The 27,418-nt window shown below is 42.7% G+C and overlaps 1 protein-coding gene across 13 annotated transcripts in view; it reads right to left on the bottom strand.

Moving 5' to 3' along the window:
- PITPNM2 (phosphatidylinositol transfer protein membrane associated 2) overlaps nucleotides 1–27,418 on the bottom strand; it is a 341,114-nt gene that overhangs the window by 101,621 nt on the left and 212,075 nt on the right. For 12 of the 13 annotated variants that reach the window (XM_044275701.1, XM_044275709.1, XM_044275705.1 and 9 more), the window contains 4 exons: nucleotides 27,020–27,253; nucleotides 17,317–17,646; nucleotides 13,051–13,146; nucleotides 10,350–10,454 (listed from right to left, as the gene is read on the bottom strand). In XM_044275701.1, the coding sequence (XP_044131636.1) occupies nucleotides 10,350–10,454; nucleotides 13,051–13,146; nucleotides 17,317–17,646; nucleotides 27,020–27,253 (765 nt within the window). The remainder of the gene's footprint in view (nucleotides 1–10,349; nucleotides 10,455–13,050; nucleotides 13,147–17,316; nucleotides 17,647–27,019; nucleotides 27,254–27,418) is intronic. The other variant, XM_044275703.1, reaches the window with a different exon arrangement.

Here is a 27,418-nt window from a genome sequence, read left to right as displayed (position 1 = left end):
TTCACCTTTTATAGCCCCTCCGATTAGCCATTCCAGGCCTCTCCTTTTGTTCCATGAACTATTCTTGCTGCTGCGTTTAATCATTTATTGCATCAGGGCCGGCATACAAAAGAGCTATAATAGATGCAGTGTGTACAGATATATAGCATATACAGCGGTGTACTGATATGTGAGGTACGAGGTATAATACATGCAGTGTGTACAGGTATATTGTATGTTCCGTAGTGTACTGATATGTGAGGTACAGGATATAATATATGCAGTGTGTACAGGTATATAGTATATACAGCCTGTACTGATATGTGAGGTACGAAGTATAATAGATGCAGTGTGTATAGGTATATAGTAAATACAGCAGTGTATTGACTGCACGTACCTCACATATCAGTACACTGCTGAATATACAATATATCTATACACACTGCATCTATTTATACCTCATGTATCAGTACACTGCTGTATATACTATATACCTGTACACACTGCATCTATTATACCTCGTACCTCACATATCAGTTAACTGCTGTATATACTATATATCTGTACACACTGCATCTTTTATACCTCGTACCTCACATATCAGAACACTGCTGTATATACTATATATCTGTACACACTGCATCTTTTATACCTCGTACCTCACATATCAGAACCCTGCTGTATATACTATATATCTGTACATATTGCATCTATAATACTGTGTAATATATGCAGTGTGATTGTGTGTGTGTGTGTGTGTGTGTGTGTGTATATATATATATATATATATATATATACATACACACACACACACAGAGCAGTGTATTGATGTGAAACATACAAGGTATAATACTGTAGATGCAGTGTTTACAGAAAAATATGTGGTCAGTTATATATTATGGTCATTGTATGTGTGAGGTACATGAGGTAGTGGTCACTGTACCTGTCTGAAGTATTATAGATGAGTGAGAAGTGGAGTACCTCCTCTTACCACTCCATTTCAGTCTGTATGGATCCATGCAGAGTTGATTGTGAACTTCTAATACTTGTTGTTAGGGGTTGAAGGACCTGTGATGATGTTATCACAGGTCCTGGCAGATGTACCTTTCAAAACTAGAAACTTTCAAAGCTAGATTCTGCAGGACCTGTGATGTTGAAGATGATGTCATCACAGGTACTGAGGTACTGTTCTAACCTGGGAACTACATTTTACACTGTGCAGTTCCCTTACAGGACCTGTGATGACATCATCAAAGGTCCTTTAGCTTTAGAAAGATAGACAGGAGAAATTAGGGGGCGGGGCTTCTCCTCCACTTCGGGCCCCTCTTTCTCACGGGCCCCATAGCAGCTGTGTGGTCTGCCTATATGGTAGGTACGCCACTGGTTCCATTCTAGGAGCTCTATACCGGAAAAGAACTGATCAGTTTTATCCCCATGCATTCTGAATAGAGAGCAATCTGTTCAGGATGTCTTCAGTTCAGTCTTTTTGACTGTTCCGGACGGAGATAATACCGCAGCATGCTATGGTTTTATCTCCGGCCTAAAAAACTGAACACTTGCCGGAATGCCGGATCCGGCATTTTTTTTACAAAGTAATGTATTAGTGCCGGATCCAGCATTCAAAATACCGGAATGCTGGATCCATCCTTCCAGATTCGTTTTTTCAGATGACACCGGAAAGACGGATCCGGCATTTCAATGTGCAGCGTCCCACTAGCTTATGTGGGAACTGCAAAAGCTTTTTGTCATCTTCTGTAATCTCATGTTGCATTGTACTACTGTGTGAAATCCCTTTGTCCCAGGCTGTCAGGTGCATTACATACATCCACCACTAGACGGGGTAGCAGCACAGTATATATAGGGCAGTTAAGGCCTAGTTAGAGAGTTCTCTCTCAGTCCTCTGAGTAGAAGAGTTGGGAGTTGTTGAGAGAAGGAGATGGAGTGAGGAGCTAAGGGCTTCTTTTCTCAGCTCTCTCTCTCTCTGGAGCTCCATGGCCCAGGGGTAACAAGTGAGAGTTTTTGGGTCAAGTTTATTATTGGATCAAGAAAAAGGAAGGACAAGGCTATTATTATAGGCTCTAGGCGCCTTTGTAATTGTATGCCTCACCGTTATTCTTCAGATAGATAAGGATTCTGTCACATCACTTGTGTAGAAGATCAAGACTGGAGCTACCTCAAATAAGACTGAAGCAAGGCAAAGAGCTGAATATCAGTGAGTACCTAACTAACTACTCTAGCCTGACACATTACTACCAGCACAACCTGTTAATGGGATTCCTCACTTCCAACTTGCATGTATACCAGAGACTGTTTTATTGCTGGATATAAACGGTTATCAAGAACCTGGTTATAGTAAAGTTTAGGGTTGGATTTAAAACTGCCTCATTCTTCTAACTCCATACCACTATCACTCTCAACATTTTGCACCATCAAGGTGCTGGCTTCACAACAATACCTAAGTCATGGGCCCAGCCGCACAAGCACTCGGCACCCATTCACCATCGAGGGCACCTCAATCACCATCTGGCCGGTGTCCCCTGTAACCGAGTGTGCCCCGGAGAATCCAGTGCTATTCTCCCCTTCACTGCACTGCTGGCCCAGGGAGGTGAGTAACTGATGAACTGTATGTACGTTCCGGCCCACCGTGAACCTCATGTGTTCTACCCCTGCGGACTGGCACGCAGGATCCTGATCAGTCTTAAAATGCCATCAGTTGGCATAAGTTTTGACGGATCCAGCAGGTAATTCCGGCAATGGAATTGCCTGCCGGATTCCTCTGCCGCAAGTGTGAAAGTACCCTTACAATGTTACTTATTATTCTCAACTCATCCAGTTCTTTAAAATGAGCATCGTACTTAACAGATGTAACACTCCCACCTTGTCACCCAGTTATGTAACCTCAACACTACAATCTCATTACACTAAAAACCGTCAGAGAAGCAAGGTGAGAAAACAAGTTATCACAGTATCAAGAACAGCCATGATTCATTCTGTCCTAGTAAAAATTTCTCCTGTCACTACTGAGCTGAACTATTTTTACTCTAGTATGTTTATTTAAAAAAATCCAAGCAGTATGAAAATCAGTTTAAGGGTCCATTCACACGTCCGTAGTGCATTACGGATCCGCAATACACCCGACCGGCACCCCTACAGAAATGCCTATTCTTGTCCACAATTTGCGGAACGGGTGCGGACCCATTGTTACGGACGTGTGAATGGAGCCTTAATATCCTCTTAAATCACTGTTGATCCAGACATGGGGAAGAGACAAAAAAAAAGGTTGTCTTTTTTTTTTTTTATCAGTTTCTTTCCTTTTCTCCCTTCCTTTCATTTTAAACCTGCCTCCCTGCTTATAATGAACAATTGCAAAATGTATAGAACTTTCTCAATTGATTATTGACAGTAAAGAAAATCCTTTCATATTTCATAGTCCTAACTACCTTATATCAGTTGTCCAGGGCCAATATTGATTCAGATAACAACTGAGAGTTTATAATGAGTCAAGATTTAACTTCCAAAACTGCATATTCCAGAGAAAAGGGGCTGGTATTTCTATTCTTCGGACTGGCAAAACTAATGTACCTTTAGGCATAGTGCTCACACTTTAATTACGCAATTACATAAGTAATCACTAAGAACACTGGAATTATTGGTGTGGTTATTTTATAGCCTATTGAAAAACACTGTTCTCACAACAGGCCTAGTACTAAGACCATCTGACAGTCCTTGTACAGGTAGCAGAGCTTTAGGACGTTTCTGTGCTGCTGGCTTATCTCACAGTAGTTTTTTCATGTGTCTGACATTTCTGCTGTCACTACTTCATGGCCCAGAGCCACGGTTAAATTACTGGTCACGTCTGGGCTGATACAGATTGCATACAACTGCTCTAAACTACACATAATGGAAGACCAGTACAAAAATGTTTTAACAGATCTCTTTTTATAATGGCCTTTTCCCTCTAATCTAGCATTAATGAGACCAGATTTTATATATACTGATCTATTTGATGGTCTAAAAAAAAAGAAAATAAACTATTTATGTTAGAGAATCTGCAAGATTGGCGAGAAAAGGGGGGGTTACCAGGAGAGGATGGGGCTTTGCACAGCATAGGTTTTACTATAACTTATGACAGAAACTGGCATAGGATATAGCTCAAGTCTCCCTGATGCGACTGATTTATTAGTAAGGCTACTTTCAGACTGACGTTTCTGGGTCCTCTTCTGAGATCCGTTTCAGGGCTCTCACAAGCGGCCCAAAATGGATCAGTACAGCCCCAATGCATTCTGAATGGACAAGGATCTGTCAGATTGCATCAGTTTGGCTGCGTTTGGCAGGGGTGTGGAAATGTACAAAAACTACTCAAAGGACTAAAGCGGGGGCTCGATCTACTTGTCCCTCATGACAATCTACTTGTCCTGATACAAAAAATAATTTTAAATCAAAACCATATTTCAATGTACTGCCACGCATCCTTATGCAGGGATGTGGCTGGCTTGCGTTCCAGTCTTTGTGGAGTGAAATTACTCTAAGTTTAGTCCTCGTTCACACCAGATGATTCTGTCCAGAATGCTCTACATCGCGGCCGGCTCACTATGTTGTGGGGCAGGGGGGGGCGTGACTATCCATTGAAGTGAATGGCACCGTAGCCACAGCCGCAGGTGATCAGATGCACGGGATCGCAAGGCACAAATATGCCTGATGTCCAGTCAAAATGCTGCTATAATATGCTTATAGCAATGCACCACACAGATCTGTAAGTTTCAAGAAGAAGGAGCGCCGGGCGGCCACAGCGCATGTAAGTATAATGCTGCTGAATAACTGACCATGGCAGACAGGACTGTAGCGTCCTGGCTGACATGGTAACCGATCGGAGCCCCAGCATTACACTGCTGGGACTCCGATCGGAACTGCCGCTGCCACCAATGATGGAGGGCGCACTGCCCACCAATGATTTTAATACCGGGGAGGGGGGGCACACTGCCCACCAATGCAAACATTGTAGAAATGTTCCTGGCACCCGACCTCTGACAGGGAGCTGCCGTCCGCGCACTTAACACCTCAGGTGCCATGGATGGCAGCGCCCTGTCAGAGGTGCGTCCCCATCACCATGGGAACACCTCAGGTTTACAATATACCAGCAGATCTGAGTTTTCTCCAGTCCGATGGTAATTTTAACTTCAAGAGTCCCCATCGCCATGGAAATGCCTCTCCAAGCCCAGCTCGTCACCGGTCCACTGCTCCGGTAAACAAAGCCATCTCAGCCCTGCTACTTGCCCACAACTGGGCTAAGCTACTGAACAAACTACCTGCCCGGCTCCCGGAACTGCATGTCCTGGGCGTCGGGTGATACGATTTTCACACCCCTGGTTTGGTCTTTGTTGCGTTTTTTAGACGGTCACTAAAACGCAGCTTGCAGCGTTTTGGTGTCCGTCTGACGATGCGGATCCAAACGGATCCGTCCTGATTACAATGTAAGTCAATGGGGACGGATCCGTTTTTCACTGACACAATATGGTGCAATTGAAAACTGATCCGTCCCCCATTGACTTTCAATGCAAGTCAAGATCCGTTTTGAATTAGAATTTTTGTTTTATGAATAATGCAAACGGATCCGTTATGAACGGATACAAGCGTTTGCATTATCGGTGCAGATCCGTCTGTGCAGATACAAGACTGATTTACACCAAACGAGAGTGTGAAAGTAGCTTAAATTAGGTGCATTTAAGTCCAGCGCAGGAAGACCAAGAACAGGTTTTGATAAACCTTCCCCAGTATATTGCTTTGTTGTTTAAAGGATAACTGTCATATTTTTTTTTATTTGCTAGTTTATTAGAGCTAGGCATGTATACCTGAGTTATCTGTCAATGATTGCTAAAAGATCTGCAATTACCTTATAATAATAGCTTTCATTAATGTCTCATGTCCCTTTCCACTTCTCCCTTAAAAGACCATTGCTAGGGCTTGTCTGTCTCCCAACTTAATGTGAACAGAAGACAGAGGGGCAGTCCTTCACACTGCATGCCTGCATTAGGCTTCAGAGTACGGAGGCATGTCTCTCAGTAATCCAATCTGATTGGCTGGCAGGAAGCTGCTGTCTACAGCAAGTGTGTATGGCAAGTGAGGGAAAGCAGTTTTTGCCTCAGAGAACTTGCAGAGGAGCCATCTTGAGAAGATCCTCATTGTAGGATTCAAGACAGCCGTAACCAATGAGAAAAAACTCAAGGAAAACGGTGGTATGTGAAGAAACTAAAGATTGATTTATGCATAATGCTGCTGCAGCAGTAACATATGCTAAAATAGATTTTTTTTAATGAAAACATGACAGTTATTCTTTAAGTAGTTGATTCTCAATACTTGCTTTCTTCTGCTACTAGATGTAAAATTCCGTGGTATATTGGAATCCACTGCTCACAGTGCCAGAATTTTCTAAACTATTTCCTAAACTAACAAATGCTGACTGAAAAAAGGAAGTTCTTAGTTGAGAATTTTTGACTGGAGGCAATGGCAGTAGTACCAGGTGCTAGGCCTCGTTCCTGAGGTCTAAAGTAACTGTACATGTGTACTGCATACTGATGACCTTAAAGGGAACCTGTCACTTCAAAACCGCATATAAAACGGCCAGTATTACCTCATAGTAGCCCCCAGTCTGTTAATAATCATATGTTTGATCCGTTAGTCTGATGCTCCATAGGTTAAAAAAACAATGTTTTCAGCGCTATCTTGCTGTTCAGCTTGAAGTCAAGGGGGCAGCGGCTTCCTTGCTGCAAGTCAAGGTAAGCACGTCCCCTAACCGTCCCCTCTCTTGTTAGATTGACAGCCTGCAGTGCGGCCAGGATCGCATAAGTCTTGCGCATGCCCGGTATGCTCCTTGCTAAAGTGCGTTCCTGTCTACGGCTGCCGCTGTTAGCTAGGTTCCAGCGGTGCACTGCACATGCGCGAGACTTATGCGATCCTTGCCGCACTGCAGGCTGTCAATCTGACAAGAGAGGGAACGGTTAGGGGGCGTGCTTATTTTGACTTGAAGCAAGGAAGCCGCTGCCCCCTTGACTTCAAGCTGAACAGCAAGATAGCGCTGATGACGCTTAAAACATTGTTTTTTTAACCTATGGAGCATCAGACTAACGGATCAAACATATGATTATTAAGAGACTGGGGGCTACTATGAGACCGTTTTAAATGCTGCCCGTTTTAAATGCATTTTTGAGGTAACTGGTTCCCTTTAAGGAGGGGCCAGGAGGCTAGAATGTAACAAAAGAAGCTAGCTCCATTGAGGACATTATCAGGGTAAGACATGTCTTGATATCACCGCACTTTTTTGCTCATTGATGCACAGCCAAGGTGACTGTTACTTTATGCTATCATTTGCATACATATCTTGTATGTATTTTATCATAGTTTAGTAAACCTTATTATGCACTGAAGTCATAGTAAGCCTATCTATTCTCGGATTTCAGAATTCACTGTAATACAGTGGATGATTTAAAACTTCACCTTCATTCATCCATTGAAAGTGTGCACCGCATGCATGCAAACAGGTCACGCTGACATGTTTTGGACAATGTCCTTAATCATAGCTCAAGCTATGATTTGAGCACTTTGTCCAAAACATGTCAGAGTAACCTGTTTGTGTGCGTTGCTCACTTGAAAAAAGGAAGAAGATTCAAATCGCCCACAGAATACCGTTGCTGGAATTTTTGAGCCTACTTTGGGACTGCTCTAGACTTTTCTAGGCATGGAATTTGGTGTGAGGTACAAGCAAAATTATGGGTGAGCTGACACTTGCAATGAGAGCAGAGTATCATTTCTTTTTTTCAGTTACAATCAAAATAAGGGGTTAATTGCGGGGGATCGCAGCGTGCAGTCATAGGGGCCGGGATATGGCCGGCACATGAAGCTACATTGGTATTCAAGCATTCAATGGTGGCGCAGTGGCCACAGTCCCTCCCCTCCTCCTCCTACTCTGTTCGTATTGGTGGCCAGCGGCAGCCGCGCACAGTGGGGAGGGAGGGACTCACTCCTTCTCCACTGTGCCGGCTCAGGAGAACATGGTGCGTGCCGAGAGCGCAATTATTCACTACCGCTCCGTGTTCATATCGCGGTCCGGCGATACAGGCGATATGCACAAAATCCATATTGTGGCACAAATTTATATCGCATATTGCCTATATAGCCCACCCCTAGGAGAAACTCCATAAAAGTGACCCCATCTAAGAAACTACACCCCTCAAGGTATTAAAAACAGATTTTACAAACGTCGTTAACCCTTTAGGTGTTCCACAAGAGTTATTGGCAAAAAAAAGCAGAAATTTCAGAATTTCAATTTTTGGGCAAATTTTCCATTCTGTCACCAAGTTTTGGGCTATAGAGCTACGGACATGCACGGCTAGATCGCCGCTAGCATGTCTGCAATATACCTGTCCTATAGGGCTGTGTACTTTTATTTTCTTTAAAAAAGGATTTTAGAGATATGTAAATTAGTCTTGTAGGTGTCCAAGGGGCTGTACGAACCTTCCTGGTGCCCAGCCGTGCCCAGCCACGCCCGCCCGTGAAGGAGCCCAGCACCGTCTATGTCCTCCGAATCTCTTCCTTTCATCAACGATAGATTGCCGTAATCTCGTGATGCGCAAGCTCGTGCATGCGCAATGCCGGTATAGTGTTCCCTCCCTGTGCTGGCATCAGCCTCAGGGAAAGAACTGCGTATGCACAAGCTCTCGCATCGCAAGATTACGGCAATCTATCGTTGATGAAAGGAGGAGATTCGGAGGACATAGGCGGTGCTGGGCTCCTTCACAGGCGGGCGTGGCTGGGCACCAGGAAGGTTCATACAGCACCTTGGACACCTACAAGACTAATTATTAAACAAAACTCAATATTTATGGCGTCCTTACCGGTACGTCATGGGTCCTTACCTTAAGGACTCGGGAAACATGCCGTACCGGTACGTCCTAAGTCCTTAAGGGGTTAAGTTAGCCCATTATGTTTGGCAATTGTATCACAGGCAGAGCCCATTGTGTTTTGGCAATTGTATTTTGTTGATTGCGTCAAAGACCATGCCTATTCTGTTATTGAGTGCGTCACAAGAAATGGCATTGTGTTTTTAATTGCGTCACAGACTATGCCATTGTGTTTGTTGAATGTATAGTTTTTGTGTTTGAACTGTAAAACTGTAAAGGATTGGCTGCTAGGTTATGTCCTCAGTTCCTAACCAGGTCTATAGGGGTGGTACCCTTGTTGGAAAATGTTTATATAAGTCAATGCTTGTGTGTTCAATAAAGAGTTCCTGTTTTACCCTTCATCATGTTGAGGCTGGTGTTTGGGTACCTGATAGACACTGGGGATTGCTATATGCTGAATATTTGCTATACTCCCCTGGCTATAACTACTAGCTCTTGTAAGAGCTGTTCCTGGTTCCTGTGGTGGGTACGGTGTCGAGTGGAGTGCTTGGAGTCCTCGGGGAGCACTAGGAGCATCCATCAACGGAGGTACCCAGTCGGGGAGCCAGTAGATCCGTTACAGTGGTGGCAGCAGTGGGATGGCGTGCTAGTGTGAGGAGAAGCAGCTCGGAGACACCGTTCATGGAGCATATTGAGGGCAACGCTAGTATCCGTACAGCGCCCCTGGCTACAGCAGGATAGAATCGGCTAGTCTTCAGACAGCTTTTCACTACGAGGAGGAGAATGACTCGGACTGGAGGTATGCAGTCCGGAAAGGTGTCTGGCACGAGGCCCTGGAAGATGTACAGCGTCGGCACGGCGAGAGTCTCCCCAGTGAGGAGCAGCAGTTGTGGATGTGAGTGGCCCTGCGAATGCCCCTTCTGGGAGAGCAGCCCCTGGATGAGTGGGTGACAGAACGCAAGAGCCTGGTATGGAAGGAGCTTTGGCTAGACGATGCCTACCAGGCACTCTGGTGGTATGTGATTCGGCACTCCCCCTGGATAGCTGAGCTTGACAGATCCAAGAGTGAGGATTATGATGGCCCTGGCCTGTTGTTTGAGTCCTTCGCAGAACCGGAGTTCGGAGATGCTGGAGAGTCCCGGTTCTGGGGTATCTATGACTACAGGGAGGCTATGCATGATTGGGCTACAGCTAGAGAGGCAAGACAAAACCTGGCATTTCTAGTGACAATGGAGTGGGACCTGGAGCAGGATTACCAATACTTCTTCAGCTCAATTCGGCCCGGCTATATGCTGAAGATTTGCTATACTCCCCTGGCTATACCTACTAGCTCTTGTAAGAGCTGTTCCTGGTTCCTGTGGTGGTTACGGTGTAGAGCGGAATGCTTGGAGTCCTCGGGGAGCACTAGGAGCATTCATCAACGGAGGTACCCAGTCGGGGTGCCAGTAGATCTGTTACATTTATTATTATTATTACCTTGTAATTCATCTGTCTCAGCTGTTTCAATCTTGTCCATCAGGTCGTTTGAGCTCCATTTTGTAATTTCTTTAGGCAACACCTCCTCATTATCTGACAAATCTTCTAAACAGAAAGATAATAAGCAAAAAGGATAACAAAGTTAAATACTCAATTCAAGAAAAAAAACTAAGGGGGTCATTTATTAAGGCCGACGTTTTAGACATCGGTCTTAATATCCCCTCTAGCTGGCGGTGGATCTGCCGAAGTTATAAGGAGGCCCGAGCCTCTAATAACTCTGGTGCATCCAGCACCAGTCTAAATGTAAGCCAGCATTTATTTCTGGCTTACATTTAGACAATTTTCCACACCCACTCTTTTAGACCTAGCACAGATTGAGGCACAAATAACCTGAGACAGAAATATGTCTTATATAGGCGTATTTATGGATATTAAATGACCCCCTAAATATTTATCAGTACAAAAATACAAACAATAGCAACTTATACCAATAGTAAATACTAAACCAAACACATGTTTTCAAGCAGAGGCTTGGTGAAAACTGACATACATAAATAAAATAATTTCATTTTAGTCCTATCTCATAAAACAGATACCACATAAATTCATATAGAAAACCTACCAAGAAGTATTTGAAAAGTCTGAATACACTGTGTTCTAGGTCTACATAGAGAAGGTAACTTTGCAGCAAATTAGGCAGGAATTTATAATAAGCTATCAGGGCATTTGTCAGGTTAGAAACACTTAAAAGCATTACTATTGAATTGCTAGTAGGTTGATGTATTCAATATGTAATAACAATTATGGAAAGAAACTGTGGATTGTGACTTTGTATGATTACCTGCTTCGGCAAAAATTATGGTATGTGAGAGATGCTATTTATTAACATGAATTTTCTGAGATTTAACATAGATGCTATGGAACAAGGACTCTCCACTGGACACAAGAACCACAAGTGTCACTCTAATTCACGAGCTATGTCTGGTAAATGAGGCAGAGCTGCACTACCTTACACAGAACCAAGAATATTACCTGTCTGAAAAAAAATGCAAAGGATCCCTATCAGTTAAGGCATGCAACGAGGGGGCATGCACCCAGAAATGGTTGTCTACGGACAGATGTCTTGTTTGGCTATATTTCCTTCTCAAATGCCATTGCTTGTTTATAAGTTGATTTTTGACTCATAGGGAACCACTTCCAAGAGGTGGCGCTAGTGAGATGCTAGTCTTCCTCGGGTGATGCCTCTTTGCATAGCGACTGCATTGCAAAGGGTGAAATCTGTGGTGGAAATCCGCAGCATAAATTGACATTGCATTTATTTTAAATCTCGAGTGCAGGTCAATTTACACTGCAGAGTTTGAGACTTCTTAAAAATGCTGCAGACTGAAATGGATCATGTTGCCACGACAATCTTTTTTGGCGTATATTGGTGGGAGAGCAGACCTTTTTTTACTGGGCATGCTTGCACCTATCCGTTATTGCCAAGTTCGTGTCACGGTCCCTCAGGTGACTGATGTCAGGAAATCAAGGAGATTGGCTGAGCGTGGAGGAATCTAACAGCCTCCTTGATTTCTCTTTATTCAATGTTGTTAGGGTTAATGAACTAATGGTCCTCACTTCTACCCGTTATAGTCTCACCCTACCCTTCTGACTATGCAGTAGATCGCTTCATTTGGGTTTGGCTGAGCTGGTGTGAGATCCTCTCTGGTGTTCCTGTTCTTCCATCTCTACAGAAGTTAAGTGTCGCGTTTGTTTGTATTTGTTATATTCCCTGATGTTGTATCTGGGCCTGAGTCAGAGACTTCCATTCGTCCATCTGGGGAGGAATGGGTTGCCTCTGGTCCTATACTTATTCCAGGGCCTTACAGGGAAGTCAGGGCCTAGGTATACTGATTATTGATAGGTAGTCAGGGCACGGATTAGGGTTCCCTAGGAGGTGACCTGTTTCTTCCCTTGTTTCCAGGCCCACTTACTGCTCCCCTTCCCTCCTTTGTTCAGTGTAGAGTTTTCCCCCCACACCGATCGTGACAGTTTAGTGTTGTTACATTGCATCCACTATGTAGAGGATTGTATTTAGCCTGGCCTGTTTGGATCATGTAGGACGACATTCGGTTGATTGTATGGCTATGTATTGTAAACTGTAATGTTTACTGTGTTGGATGCATTGCTTTTCTGTGCCTCCTCCCCTCCCCCTTTTTTTTCCTGTCCCATTCTTTTCCCAGCAGGGTGTGGTCTCAGGGACACTGGGAGACCAGTAATCTAGCTGTTCTGTCCCTTCTCCATCTCCCATCAGCCCTTGCTATTGTCTGTCCCCACCCTTCCTTGTACCATGGTCATCTATGTGCCCCATTGTATGTAAATAAGGCTGTTGGGGGGTTTAAAGTGTGTGCCATGTCCAAATAAAGTTAGTTCTGCTCCTGATGCTGTGTGTCGTCCAGTCATTGGGATTGCTGTTGGGATATTATTGGACTATTTTGCCTGCTGGAATTACTACTCTATGGATTTATGATACTTGTTCCTGAGCCTCACTGGGATCTTAGGTGGAGATTGGCTGTGGAATATCAGCTCTCCGCTACACACTATTTGCTGTCATGTGGGCTACAAACAGTATCATATCATATACTCAAACACCTTTAAACAACCTGCAGTATCCATAATCCATAAAGGGAACAGAACATAAATCAGATTCTTGAGCACTTACCATGAGCATCAAAAAACTCATCATCCGAGCTCTCATCTGAGTCCCTGGCTATGCTCTGCATCCTCCATTCTGATATACTGTGCCTAGATGGACTAGCTGTGAGTGGAATAAAATGGTGTCAATCTCACTATAACATGAACAGGGCAATAAACAAGCATCAATAATACTAACAACAGTAATAGAGTTTTAAAGCATAGTCTAGTCTATCTATGGTCATCCTGGGTTCGACTTGCTAGACCATGAAATGTATTTCTCTGCTCTATAACCTACAGTAAGTATAATATAAAGGTTATATGCAAAAATACAGTCTCTATAAATCATAGTACTGTACATAGATGTAAAATATAGTAATCAAGCATGTTCTCAGACCAAGCAAAAGCTTTTCTTATTGCATATCTCTAAATGGGTAATCCATGGCTACACGAACAATGCAAAGATGCAGACGCAATTCGAGTAAATGACAAGGCTATAATCTGGTTGGGGCTCTATAAATACCATGGCACCATCCGGCAGTGAACTGGTTATTCTTTGGCTGTCCTCGCTATCTCCATAAGCCTCATGCTGCTATGCTCCTACATTCTTACGACCTATTCTCTGGAAGAAAGGCAGCGGGGAGCAAGTGATGTGCTCTACTTCTCCATTCATGCATATCAATTCTGAATCATAATTCACCTTTCAAATGCTGCCTGTACAATACAAGTCACGAGCGGCGGAATTAGACTCTACAAGTAGGCTTTTCAATGCAAAGTAGAGTTTGACTTTGATATATTTGGCATTCATTTATGTCCCACAATATTAACAAAAGTAGTCAGTTTAACATATGAAGACTGGACTGTGCATAATTTCTGTTTACTAAGGAAAATTAATTACTGACTTGTATACCTACAGCTTAACTGGATGATTTGTCATGGACAGAAATGAAAAACAGAAGGGTTAATGTGTGGTGAAAAAATATAACAAAGCGGTCACTAGGTTGTTTTTACATTAATTTAGGATTTGAAAGGGAAGTCAAACCTGGGTCAATGTTACAATGTGGGGTCACGCCTTTTGGCCTTCCTCAATGAGGTTGCAAACTACTTGGCTTAAGGCAATCTTATTAGGACATAGTTCAGCATTACAAAATGGACACTGAACAAATAGCTAAAAATGTGCTGGTGCCTCTGGAGTAATAAGCCAATGAACCAATATTTGTCTAAAATAATTGCAAAATAGAGTAAAATTTCAACATGAAGAGGTGTCAACACACTGTATATTGCCACATGGTCTGTAGCACTATTTTACACACCATTTTACAAACGTTTATCTCTCTTTTTCATATTAGAAGCAAATAATTTTTCTACGTATAATTATTGTACATGACTCTAATTTCACAATGCCTACAAAACAGACTGTAATATGGCATAAAAGGTAGACACACGTGTAATTATTGCTCCACAATTGGTAATATTAGAACCATAAAGCCTGTCTGTCTCCAGCCTCACAAACATGCCAAGAAAAGCTGATTGGTATAATGCCGCATTAATGTAGGGCGCTGGTTCAGGTCCGTGGCCACGAAACAACACATGGATTACTGCTACAGTAATTGCTGGACTACACCTTTACTTGCAAGTACAGACACAGACCAGGAGCGTGCATGAAATGTGATTGGGGGAGGGGGCCACTGGCTTATCTGCCGGATCCTTCTCTCCCTGACATATGGCATTAGATGGTCTGGCAGTGTCACCAAATTTGGTGGGTTTAATTAATGTTAATATGTATGGCCAGCATTTTCAGTGTCTAGATTTTTTCACTTTTCTTGTGGAAAAATACATATGGAGGCATTATGGACCACACATACACGCATAAAAGGAAAAAAAAGCCTACAAATAGATACACTATATGTAAAAAAGTATTGGGACAAGTAATTGAATTCAGGTGTTTCTTTCAGGCCCATTGTCACAGGAATACAAAATGTCAATCCCCTTGCCATTCAGTCTGCCTTTACAATCATTTGTGAAAGAATGGGTGCAACAGCACCGCCAGCACCCCGCTGACAGAGAGGGAGGAGGAGCCAGCGTAGGACTTGGCCGGCGTCCTCGTCTCTTTGGTAACAAGGGAGGGGGGAGGACCCGGCAGCGTGCGCTTCCTCAGCACGGCCGGCGCCCTCCATCCCCTAGGCAACGAGCAGGGGCAGGAATGAGTGCCGACGGTGATGAGTCGGCGCTCAGAGTAGTGGCTGGGGCTGAAGCAGGGTCATGTGACGCTGGCCACATAACGTGACAAATCAGTCTGGCCTATTTAACAGGCAACTTGCTGGCCACAAGTTGCCTGTGATTGGTGTTAATACTCACCAGCGTATTTCCTGCATGTGTGTTTGTGGAACTCGACCCCGGCTTTTATTTGACTCCTGATATCGTGTTATCCCTCTGTACTGACGTGATCTCCTGCTTTTTTACCTCAGTTTGTATTTTGACCTCGATTCTGCATTATCCCTGTGTACTGACGTGACCTCCTGGTACTTGACCTCGGCTTCCATTTTGTCCTGTTTTTGTCTACAGTGTGTTATTGCTTGTTTGGTTTCTACCCAGCCTGCAAGGTTACGATTCTGTTGTCTCTTGTTTTCTCCTTGTAAGCCCTTGCACGTACTTAAGCTAGGGACTGCCGTCCAGTTGTGCACCGTCGGTTAGGTCGGATCGTGCAAGTAGGTAGGGATAGCGGTGTGGGCGTATCTCAGGGCTGCACTTATCCCTACCTCTTGTGACAATGGGTAGTTGTTGCAAGCTCACTGAATTCCAATGGGGTACTGTAAAAGGATTCTTCCTTTCCAGATATTCCATGATTAACCGTGAGTGGTATTACTACAAAGTGGAAGCGTTTAGAAACCATAACAAGTCAACCGTGGAAGTAACAGAGTGTAGTCCCATAGTAAATGAGACAAGAAGCTACAAGGGATGCAGGTAAATATTGAGGAGGAAGCAGCACTTGCACAAGCACCGATGCTGGGTGACGGACACTATTATCCCTGACATTATGTCGGAAACAGGTGCTTTATTCATTCTGAACACCATATTTCAACTTACAACTGACATAGAAATAAAAACTTAGTAAACTCTCCAGTTAATATACACCTTTTTTTAATCAAATAATAAGTGAAGGAGTGTATTAAAGAGAGTGCTGTCTCACCTTCTACTTGCCTACTTGATCCTGCAAGGCTTGCACCTTATATCACTGTCAAGTTCTGCTGACCTCTTTAAGGCTCCATTCACACGTCCGCAATTTTCCTTACCGTCCGTTTTTTTGCGTATCCGTGTTTCCGTAAAAACCTTCAGTTTTTTTACAAAAGTGCATCCACATCCGTTCCGTGTTTCCGCAGAAAAAAAAAAGGAAGGAGGAATACATGCTGCTAGGGTAATGCGGATGATATGCGGATGATAAGCGGATGACATGCGGATGACATTTGGTGTCTTTCCACATGTCATCTGCTTTTGTGCGGACCCATTGAGTACAATGGGGCCGCGGACCGCAATTTGCGGCCAAAAGTAGGACATGCTTCATTTTTTTTCACGGAAGTGCTGATGCGGACAGCAATTACTCCCCCATTGAAATTAATGAATCCACACCTGTTCCGCAAAATTGCGGAACAGATGCTGAAGGAAAATTGCGGACGTGTGAATGGAGCCTAAATACAACTGGCATAAATGTCCAGAGTCTCTTGCTTCCCTTTACACAGTATATTATAAAAGTGTACAACTACAACCACCACTAGGGGGAGCTCAGTGCATAGGAATTTATAGTAGTCATCGAACTCAATGGAAGCCATAACATATCTTTTCACTGAGCTCCCCGCAGCGATGGCTGCAGAAAAATGCAGAGGATTTGTGTCAGAAAACTGAAGGAGGAGTCTAGGTCCCCTCTAATCAGGGCCCTCATTGTGGCCTGGTCAGCCTTACTGGTAAGTACGCTGCTGCAACAGCACACACATCAAAAATGTTGCAGGAATGATTCCACTGTGCTCCAGACATAGAAAGAAGATATTTTTACATTTTTTATGGTTGGGCAAAGATTTCAGTTTACAGAAGTGCTCATGCCTGATCATTATCCTGGGGTAGACAGCCACAAAATCTGAATTTGCCTAAACATCAGGCACCCGAGGGCCCAACTGGACCATCCGTTGGGCATTAGTCGGCTAAACTGTACCATTCATTTATCCAAGAACAAGTAAGGAGTCGAGTGGATATTTCTACATAACAAATGAAATTTGAGATATTCTTGTCATGAAGAACATACCTCCTCTCTTTGATGATCTGGATGATCTAGAGGAAGTAGACCACTGCTTGGTTAGTCCTCTTCCAGAAAGTGACTCAGTTATGCCGCTTGGTTCGTCAACTGTTTCTATAGAGGTAATGGCCTTGGTCTCTGAATCCTTCTCACCAGGAGATTCTTTAGCTCCATGCTGTTCTGCTTCATTTTCACTAATACTAAACTGCGCCATTTTCTGGGCCAACATCAGTTGTGTTTCTTTCTCCAGTTGTCTGATATCTTCAATGGTTAGTCCCCACCATTCATCTTGCCAACACCAAGCTTGCCTATGTGCTCTGACCATAACTTTCCGAAGACCTGTTAATTGAGAACATAAGACTAAATAATGTACTAGAACTTAACAAAAAAAACAACTTTAAATATGGCTATGCACTTTTTGTTGAACCAAAAGATTAGAATGCTATAAAATATGCTAAATAATACTCACCTTATCAATTCCCTGCAGCTTCCAGTCTCCATCGCTAGTCTCTGTATCCTGGCCTCCAGCAATGACATTTCAACACTGACATGTGACCACTGCAGCCAATCAATGGCTGCAGCCGAAACCTCAGCAGTCTCGTGTCAGTGGCAAAATGTCATTCCTGGGGCGTATTTTTTCTTTATTATTTTACAGCATTTTTAGCTTTTCGCGCAAAAATTTAAGGTGCTTATTTGTTTGTTTACCAGTGGTGCTTACTAGTTTACAGTTTAAGTATAGTTTAAGTATATTACATTGTTTTATCCAACGTGTGAAGTGCTTGCCCATGGCAGACCTGTTATAAATTAGAATGATTTTCCAAATTTTAATATTTACCGTATTTTTCGGACCATAAGACACACTGGACTATAAGACGCACCTAGTATTTGGAGGGGAAAAGAAAAATAATATTTTCCATCAGACCCCCCAAAGTTCACCAGATCTCAAATCAGACACCCAATACTCATCAGTCCCCCAAATCAGACCCCTATTCTTCATAAGACCTCAGATCAGACCCCAAAATCAGACCACAAAGCTCCATCAGCCTAAGATCTGACCCCCCCCCCCCCCCCCAGCCTCAGATCAGACCCCTCCCAGCCTCCAACAGCTTCTGATCAGACCCCCTAGCCCCCATCAGACTTAGATCAGACCCCCAATCAGCCTTACATCCATAATGGTAGTGGTCATTAGCAGACTACAAGACGCACTGTCACCCCCCCCCCCCCCCCCCCATTTTTAGGAGGGAAAAGTGCGTCTTATAGTGCATATATGAGATGTGTTTAAAAGATGTTCTCCAGAGAATAGGTCATTAGTTGTAAAGTCTTGGAAAACCCTTTTAAGGGATATGCCAAATGTATCACACATGATGCCAAATTTAATAGATTTGTGGCAAATTATGGCAATTCTCACTGCAGCAAAACGGTCTTTAAAAATTGACCTCATGAGCAGTGTCTCAGTAGCAGATCCATGTTGAGAAATTACATAGCTAACTGACACCTTGCAAAAAGAAGCAGTGTTTGTGAGAGGGGAGAGGAATCATGGGAATGTAGTCCTTCACACTTGTAATCCTGACCTCAGCAAGCTCTGGCAGCATACAAACAATTGTTCGGCATATAGCTGGCCAAGATAACAAAATTGACAAATAGCTACTTCTGAGACTTCTAAGTTATGGTGGCATCGTAAGGTAAGTACTCAGACACATTTAAACACTTTCTGTATTTTTTTAAGCTTTGAAAAACCCATTAAGACAAGAAACACAGGGCATTATCAGTCAGAAAAGATGGCAACAACAAAGCTGTAATTTATAAATTATCCAGATTAAATTATAAAATATAGTATTATAGTTGTCATCTTTTCAAATTGAAATTCTCCTATTCCTCGCTTCCTAAATTGTAACTGGTCTGCAATGAGAGGGCACTTCACACATTGTAATTATACAGTCTAATACATCAGTCTTTTAAAGAGGACCTGTAACCTTTCCTGACATGACCGTTCTAGTAACTACTTGCATTCCCCATGTAATAAAAATTCTGGAGCATCTATTCTTATGACTATACCTTGCACAATGTGTTTATTATTCCTTTTAGAAGTTAGGCTACTTTCACACTCGCGTTTGGTGCGGATCCGTCATGGATCTGCACAAACTGATCCGTTCAGAAAATACAACCGCATGCATCCGTTCAGAACGGATCCGTTTGTATTATCTTTAACATAGCCAAAACGGATCCGTCTTGAAGACCATTGAAAGTCCAAAGCAGTGTTTTGGTGTCCGCCTCCAAAGCGGAATGGAGGCAGGACGGAGACAAACTGATGGATTCTGAGCAGACCCTTATCCATTCAGAATGCATTAAGGGCAAAACTGATTCGTTTTGGACCGCTTGTGAGAGCCCTGAACGGATCTCACAAACGGAAACCAAAAGGCCAGTGTGAAAGTAGCCTTACAGTATCAATGAATTGATAAAAGTTTTACAATGAAGATCTCAGCTTGGTGTGTACCTGCACAGTATACTACCCAGCTGGAACATCACTGCAAACTGAGAGCAATTCATTCATAACTTCTAGAAGGAATAACAAATACATGGTACAAATGAATACAGAATTGCTATTACAAGGAGGATGCATTTAGTTGCTAAAATAGGCATGCCATGAGAGACTTTCACACTTGCGGCAGAGGATTCCGGCAGGCAGTTCCGTCACCGAAACTGCCTGCTGGATTCGGCAATACGGATGCAAACTGATGGCATTTGTCAGACGGATCCGGAACACATGCCGGATCTGGCATGAATTTCAGATCGTTGAAATTCATGCTAGATCCGGCATTCTGGCAAGTGTTCCGGAATTTTGGCCGGAGAAAATTCTGCAGTATTTTCTCCGGCCGAATACCGTAAAAGGGACGGAACGGAGGACATCCTAGTGCATACTGAACGGATTGCTTTCCATTCATAATGCATTAGGACAAAACTGAAGCGTTTTTTTCCGGTATTGAGCCCCTATGAAGGAACTCAATACCGGAAAACTTTAATGTTAGTGTGAAAGTACCCTAAGAAAGGAGGAAACAGGGTAAGATAGCTGCAAGAGGGTGAAGGATTCAAGAAGCGTATAGAAAGTTTTATTATTCACAGTGCCCAAAGATTTTTCATGATGCAATAATTAAAACATGTCAATATAAAGAAATGAATAAATACCATTAATTCGCTACAGATGCTCATTTTGGCTAGGGGGAATCACTGTGGTAAACTAAAATGGCCACAGTCCACCATAGTGTTAACCAGATCCAGAATGTAGGTAGGATGGGTTGCATGCAGCTCGAGTTCTGTAGGGGGAAAGAGGGTGTAGCACTGCATGCTGTTCTTATTCAGTGTGACTGTGACCAACACCAAACCTGAACAGTGTCAGTCAGCCTGGCAGGACTTTGGGGGAATGGACTGCGGCTGCATCATCAGCAACAAGATTGTGGAACAGTACGAAATCTACTGCTGGTACACAATTAGCTGCTGAGGCTTTGGCTGTGGTCTATGCCTCCGAAATCCTGTTAAGCTAACCGATAAGACACATGCAGGTTTGGTGGGATTAATCGATGTACACAGTACACCCACCGATCCTCCTACATGTCTCGACCCTTCTTACACTCTAAGCCAGGTTGCTGACAGTCGGTACGGACAGCGGTCATTTTAACATACAGCAGTGATTGGCAACTAGGCAAAAACAGGATCAGACAGCTGATTAAGGGTCCGGCTACATGAATACCTCTCGTTGCTAAAAAGTTGCACAATATTTTTTGTAATGATAGACAATAGTGTTGCAATGCAATATGCTGCAACTACAACTCGACAGTTACACAAAAATCTGATGTGGATGGATTTTTTTGTGACTGCCATGCCGCAGTTGCAGCATGTCGCATTGTGACACCTTTGACTATCATTACAAAAAATGTTGCATGATTTTTCAGTGACAAGAAGTCGCTGTGTAGTTGTATTTTAAAGGTACGTATAAGTCATTGGGCTCTTTGAATAATAAAATGTCCAATAAATCCAGTACATGAACAACCCCTTTTAAGCTTTATTTACAGACTGAACACGGAATATACCTCAATGAATTTGGTTAGAACATAGATAACATATCAGTCCAAAGGACCTATTACTTATCTCTGGATGTGGAGGTGATGCATTGCCTGCATGGCCACTGCTGGTAGGGGGAGCCTGGTACCAAGCCTGACATCCTGGGAGCAAGATTGCTGTTTTTTTTTATATATGTTTATTGTGTGTCCTTATATGTTCTTTCACACATTATCTCTCCCCTGATGAACCTTCTTTAGGGGAAATGCGTTGGGAGGTCTTAGGGTCTTTTTAGGGAGAGCTAGGATAGGTACGGGACCACAGGCCATCCACCATCAGGGTGTTCCTGTGGGTTGAGGTAATAGCGAGGGTTCCCTTAGGGTTAGTGGGGTCCCTCGCGTTTGTCCTCTCCCTTATTCTGTCTTTCCCTACTAATTTTTGTATATGTTTGTCCGTATTATAGTCGTCTTCACAGGTGGATCAAATATTATTATTTATTAAAAATTAAGAATAAAAGTTATGTTATTAACAGACTGCACTAACAATTCAGCAGTGAGAAAAATCAAAGCTTGTGAATATGGTGACATCAACACTATAAAAAAGCACCACATTAACGTAACCTCAAAAAACTAGAATGGCAGCACAGGTGGCAATGCAACTTCAGAACATCACTAGCAGCCTTCATTACTTTTCTTGGTTGGCAATCTGATGCTCACACTACTTTAAACGTGCTGTTGTGTTTTTTCTCTTTCATCCGCCAAGATATCTGTTACCTACAGTGTATGTTCTGTGCCCTTGGATATAAGACAGATTTGACAAAACCCTCAACATTCCTTGCACAAAAGACAGAACCAATTATGATGGGCATGCATACACAGCCACCTAAACGACTACTTTATGACTGCTGGCACCTACTCACTGATAGGGATGCTCTTCAGCTACAAAGTTTTTATGATACTTCTGTTTATAAAATGTATCTTTGCTAATATTTCAATTAGCCATATCAATATTCTCATTTCCCTTCTTGGGGCTATAAAACAGCATCTAAAAACATTATACACATTTTATGATTATTTAGGCCATTCTCCATTGGCTTACCCTCTCCAATGCAAAAAAAAAAAGAAGAATCAGAATGCACAGTAGAAAAGATAAAGCAACTATCCAATTGAAGTAATGACAAATTTTTATCTGGGGTATAGTAGCAAATACAAGTCCTCCAGAGGAGCAGTAGATTTATCTTCTAGCCGTTATGTATAACTGTATGCTGAAATCTGTGAGGCTTATTACTAGAAACTGTTGCGTTTTGTTTGCAGCATGTTCAGCCACAAGCAGCTCCACCCTGGGAACGGAGACACACCTGAGAATTCCACTAGTTCATCCAGCATGTCAAAAAAGCTGAAAAAGCCAAGAGTTCTCAGTGGACCAGGGCAATGTTAATCTTTCTCTACTCATCACGTGTCATAGCCTGTGCCAAAATCTGAAAAAAATGATGCCAGAACCCAGCAGCTGCGCTCCTCGGCTGTGTGGGAAGCAGCTGGCATGTCAGTCCACCTGGAAGTGCTACACATAGCAGAGGAGCCCAGCTGCCAGCAGGATGGAGAGGTAAGTATTCTCTCCTTCCTGCACAGTTCTCGCTCCCCTCTGCAGAGGCTCCACTGCCACCGACGATTGCAGAAATACAGCCCATTGTCAATGGGGAATGCATGATTTTTATAAAAGACTGACACCAATGACTTCACATAACATATTAACGCTGGACCAACAATGATTATTAGCGAGTCACCGTGCAATCACCATTAGATTGGGCTATCAGCCCTGTCAATCAAAGGAGACGAGACAGGGAGTGTAATGGGCACTAGGGGTGTAGCTGTAGTGGTGCTCGAAGCTCTACAGCTTGATTTGCGTAAAGATAAAAATCCTTATATCTCCACAATGCTGCAACCTATAACGATAAATAACGTATCATTTTAACCACTTTTCACCTTTAGGCTAGGTCTACACGACGACATTTGTCGCGTGACAGATAGGGCACAACTACACTGCAACATTTGTCGCACGACAATTTTTATAATGGCAGTCTATGGTGTCGCACTGCGACATGCGACTGCGATGCGACAGTCGCAGAAAAATCCATCTCAAATGGATTTTTTGCAACTGTCGCAGCATGTTGCAAGTTGCAGTGCGACACCATAGACTACAATTATAAAAATATCGACATTGGTGCGACAAAATGTGTAGACCTAACCTAAATCCCAGGCCGATTTTTGCAAATCTGATGTGTCACTTTATGTGGTAATAACTTTAGAACGCTTTTACTTATCCAAGCCATTCTGAGATTATTTACTCGTGACACATTGTACTTCATGACAGTGGTAAATTTGAGTCAATGTATTTACTTTTATTTATAAAATAATGCAAAAATGTACCAAAAACTTTGAAAAATTCACAAATTTCTAAATTTGCATTTTTCTACTTTTAAAGCAGATAATTCCTCATAAAATAGTTATCAATCAACTTTCCCAATATGTCTGCTTTATGCTGGCATCATTTTGTAAATAGGAATAACAAAATTAATCAAAGGGGAGCTCCCTGGAATGTGGCACGGCCTGCTATACCACCTAGCTGCTTATTATTATTAATAAATGGCCGGCTATTTCTCAACCACGCATCCATATTTATTGTTACCTATTACAATTACACAAAATGTACTTACTTCAAACATCATGATCTATATAAAAACACAATGAAAATAAATAAAAAATAAACATATAATGGAATACATTTGCGGCCCCTCTATGAGCAGGTAGTGCGGAGCTCACGCACTACTCCAGAATGAATATGTTCCACAGCAGGTTTAGGACAAGCTGGTAAAGTAACTAGTAGATACGGACTCGCTATATTGTTCTTAATTATTTTGCCATAATGCTGTTGTAGCCATTAAATATATCAATGCAGCAATTTAGTCCTATAGTTGTTACTTATTGAAACAATCGCGTATAGAACACACGATGGTGAACAAGTGGTTTTGCAGCCTCTGTTTGATGTACTTGGCAAATAGTACAAATAATGAATGCTGTGCTCAAAAAGATTGTATTATCAACAGCTTACCGAGCATATCGCTGCACTCGTGGATGATTAATACATATGTGGCCTTGCCTGGATCGATTTGATTGTCTTATGTGGGGACTTATTTTTGCGGGATGAGGTGATGTTTCCATTGGTACCATTTTGGGGTACATAAAACTTTTTTAATGCTTTGTATTACACTTTTTGAAAGGCAAGGTGAAAAAAAAATGGCTGTTTTGGCCTATATATTTTTTTTTTTTTACAACATTCACCTGAAGAGGCATATCATGTGATATTTTTATAGAGCAGGTTGTTACAACGGACGCGGCGATACCCAATATGTCTATCATTTTTATTAACTTTTACACAGTGAAAGCCTTTTTGAACAGAATAAAATCTTGTATTTGTGTTGCCATTTTAGGAGAGCCTTTTTTTTTGGTCGATTGTCTTAGGTAGGGGCTAATTTTTTGCGGGATGAGAGGACGGTTAGATTGTTACCATTTTGAGCTAAATAAGCCTTTTTGCCACGATGCCTAAGGAAGGCACCGGGCAGCCGTCCAAGCCATCGGGTCCCCATCACAGCAGGGAGGGGACCTGATGGACACCCCGCACCTGGCAGGATAACGCACGAGCCACGGTCAGCACTGACTATGGCAATGCAAGGGTTAATGCGCCGGCATCTGTGTTTTCACCGATACCAGCGCATACAGCTGGGGTCCGGCTATCAGTGACTGCCAGACCCCTGCCGCTGATCGGGCGGGCGCAGCTCCTGCGCTCACCCGATCAGAGCGCCGTAGCTGTACGGCGCTGGGATTTGTGACCCTGTTTCCAGCGCCATACATGTACGGCACTGGTATCCTACAGGTTAACCAGTATGATTAACCCTACCAGGCAATATGCCTGGTTTAATAGGATTGATCATGCTGACAAGTGCACTTTAAAAGCCAGCCATAGTAGCTGGAGTGTGGGCTGTACTACCCCTGCCAGCGCTGCGATTTGCTGGAACAACGCTCAGGAAAGGGCTGAACTTCCCTGAATGCATAAAGGTTCTGTCCATTTCTGTGCTGCTGTTGGCTTGCTGGGACTTGTGGTGCACCACCACTGCGCTTTTAACACTTACCTACTCAAAGAAGAAAAGACGAACAACATCTGGAATTTTTCTGTGTGCGAGCTGTGACCGGTAAGTGCTGTTCAGTGCGTACCTGCCTGATCAGCACCTGGGGATTATTCTTTGCGCTTTTTTTTTTTTAACATCTGTTTTGTTTTTTTTTGTGTGAAAAAAGAACTGCAGTTAGTGGCAGTTATATATATAACTCTTTCCAAAATGTGGTCACTTCTTGTGGTTTTTAATTTCTGGGAACCTCAGGAATCTTTTAAATGCGACATGGCACCTAAAATCCATGGCTTTGCCTCTAGAGCCCTGCTGTACGCCCATACTGCAGGCTACAAACATATGTGGGGTGTTTCCTGAATGGGGAGAAAATGGGGAACACTGAGTTGCATTTTCTCCTTTAACCCCTTGTGAAAAAATAAAAAGGGGTCCGCTAGTAATTTATTTTTTTCACAAATGTGTACTTTGAAATCCTTTAACAAGTGTTTCTGCCTTCTGTGAGACACCTGGTTGCTGAAAAGTACCCTTTCCACCACTTAAAATGTTTGTACGGGGTGCTCTTTCCAAATGGGGTCCTTTTTGGGGGATTTAATTTCTGGGGCCCTCAAGAATCTTATAAATGCGACATAGCACCTAAAATAAATTTCTGCCAATTCAGGTCAGCAAAATCCATATTTTGCTGTTTGACTCTAGAGGCCTGCTGTGCGCCGATGCATCATTTTTTTGGGGTGTTGCCGTATTTGGGGGGAACATGGGGAATAAAATGTGGGGGCATTTTGTCCTGTTATTGTGAAAGTGAAAAATGTGGGTGCAGATTTTGAGTTTTGGTTGGCAGTTAACCCTTGATGTGTTGCAGAAAAAATTGATTAAAATGTAAAATCTTCTAAAAAAAAGAGTGAAATTTCATTCACATTTTCCTTTAATTCTCGTGGGGCACCTAAAAGGTTAACATAGTTTGTAAAATCAGTTTTGAAAAGCTTTAGGGGTGTAGTTTCTAAAATGGGGCGATTCATGGGTGGTTTCTAATTTGTAAGCCCCAGAAAGTGACTTCATAACTGAACTGGTCCTGAAAAAATTTTAAGATTTGCTTTTAAACTTCTAAGCCTTCTAACGTCCTAAAAAAATAAAATGTCATTTTCAAAATAATCCAAACATGAAGTAGACATATGGGGAATCAGAATGTCCTGGACATAAAGTCTCAGAATGTCCTGTATAAGTAAAAGCGTTTTAAAGTTATCACCACATAAAGTGACACATGTCAGATTTGCTAAAAATGGCCTGGTCCTTAAGGTGAAAAATGGCTGGGTTCTGAAGGGGCTAATTATGCTGCCAAGCCAGCAAATGGTACAGCTATAGAAAAGTCTGTGCAGCACATGATCACTTCTGTCACGACTGTCTCCCTGCCTTCGCCTCACCAACAACTAGAGGGTGCCTCATGGGCGAGTTTATGCACAAGTTGAATAATTCACCAAATACACTCACCAACATCATGTATGAACCTCTCAATTTTGGACTGCATGCCCCAGTAGCGAAATTCCACTTTACACAGTTTGTAGGCACACATGATGGGGCATCCCCCAAAGTTATTCCTATAGTCCTCAATCCAGTCATCAGATAGTGGGCCTCTTTTAGTCTTCATAGATTTGTATACTTTAGGGTCCTCTTCGGGCTTGTACTCATGCGGGGGGATTGGATCTTTAACAATATCAATCGGATCTGTATAGTGAAAAAAATTGGGGAGAAAAAGAAAATTGAAACAAAACAATTAAAGAAATCTACATCTGTGTAACCTTTGTGCATCATAAAGTATGCAAAATGTGGGAACAAAAGAAGTAGATTTACAAGCACATAGAGGAAAATAAATGTGTGGGCGTGTTAAAT

The sequence above is a fragment of the Bufo gargarizans genome, chromosome 1 (genome assembly GCF_014858855.1).
Source record: "Bufo gargarizans isolate SCDJY-AF-19 chromosome 1, ASM1485885v1, whole genome shotgun sequence".
NCBI classification, from domain to species: Eukaryota; Metazoa; Chordata; class Amphibia; order Anura; family Bufonidae; genus Bufo; species Bufo gargarizans.
This window is presented reverse-complemented; position numbering and strand designations above follow the sequence as displayed.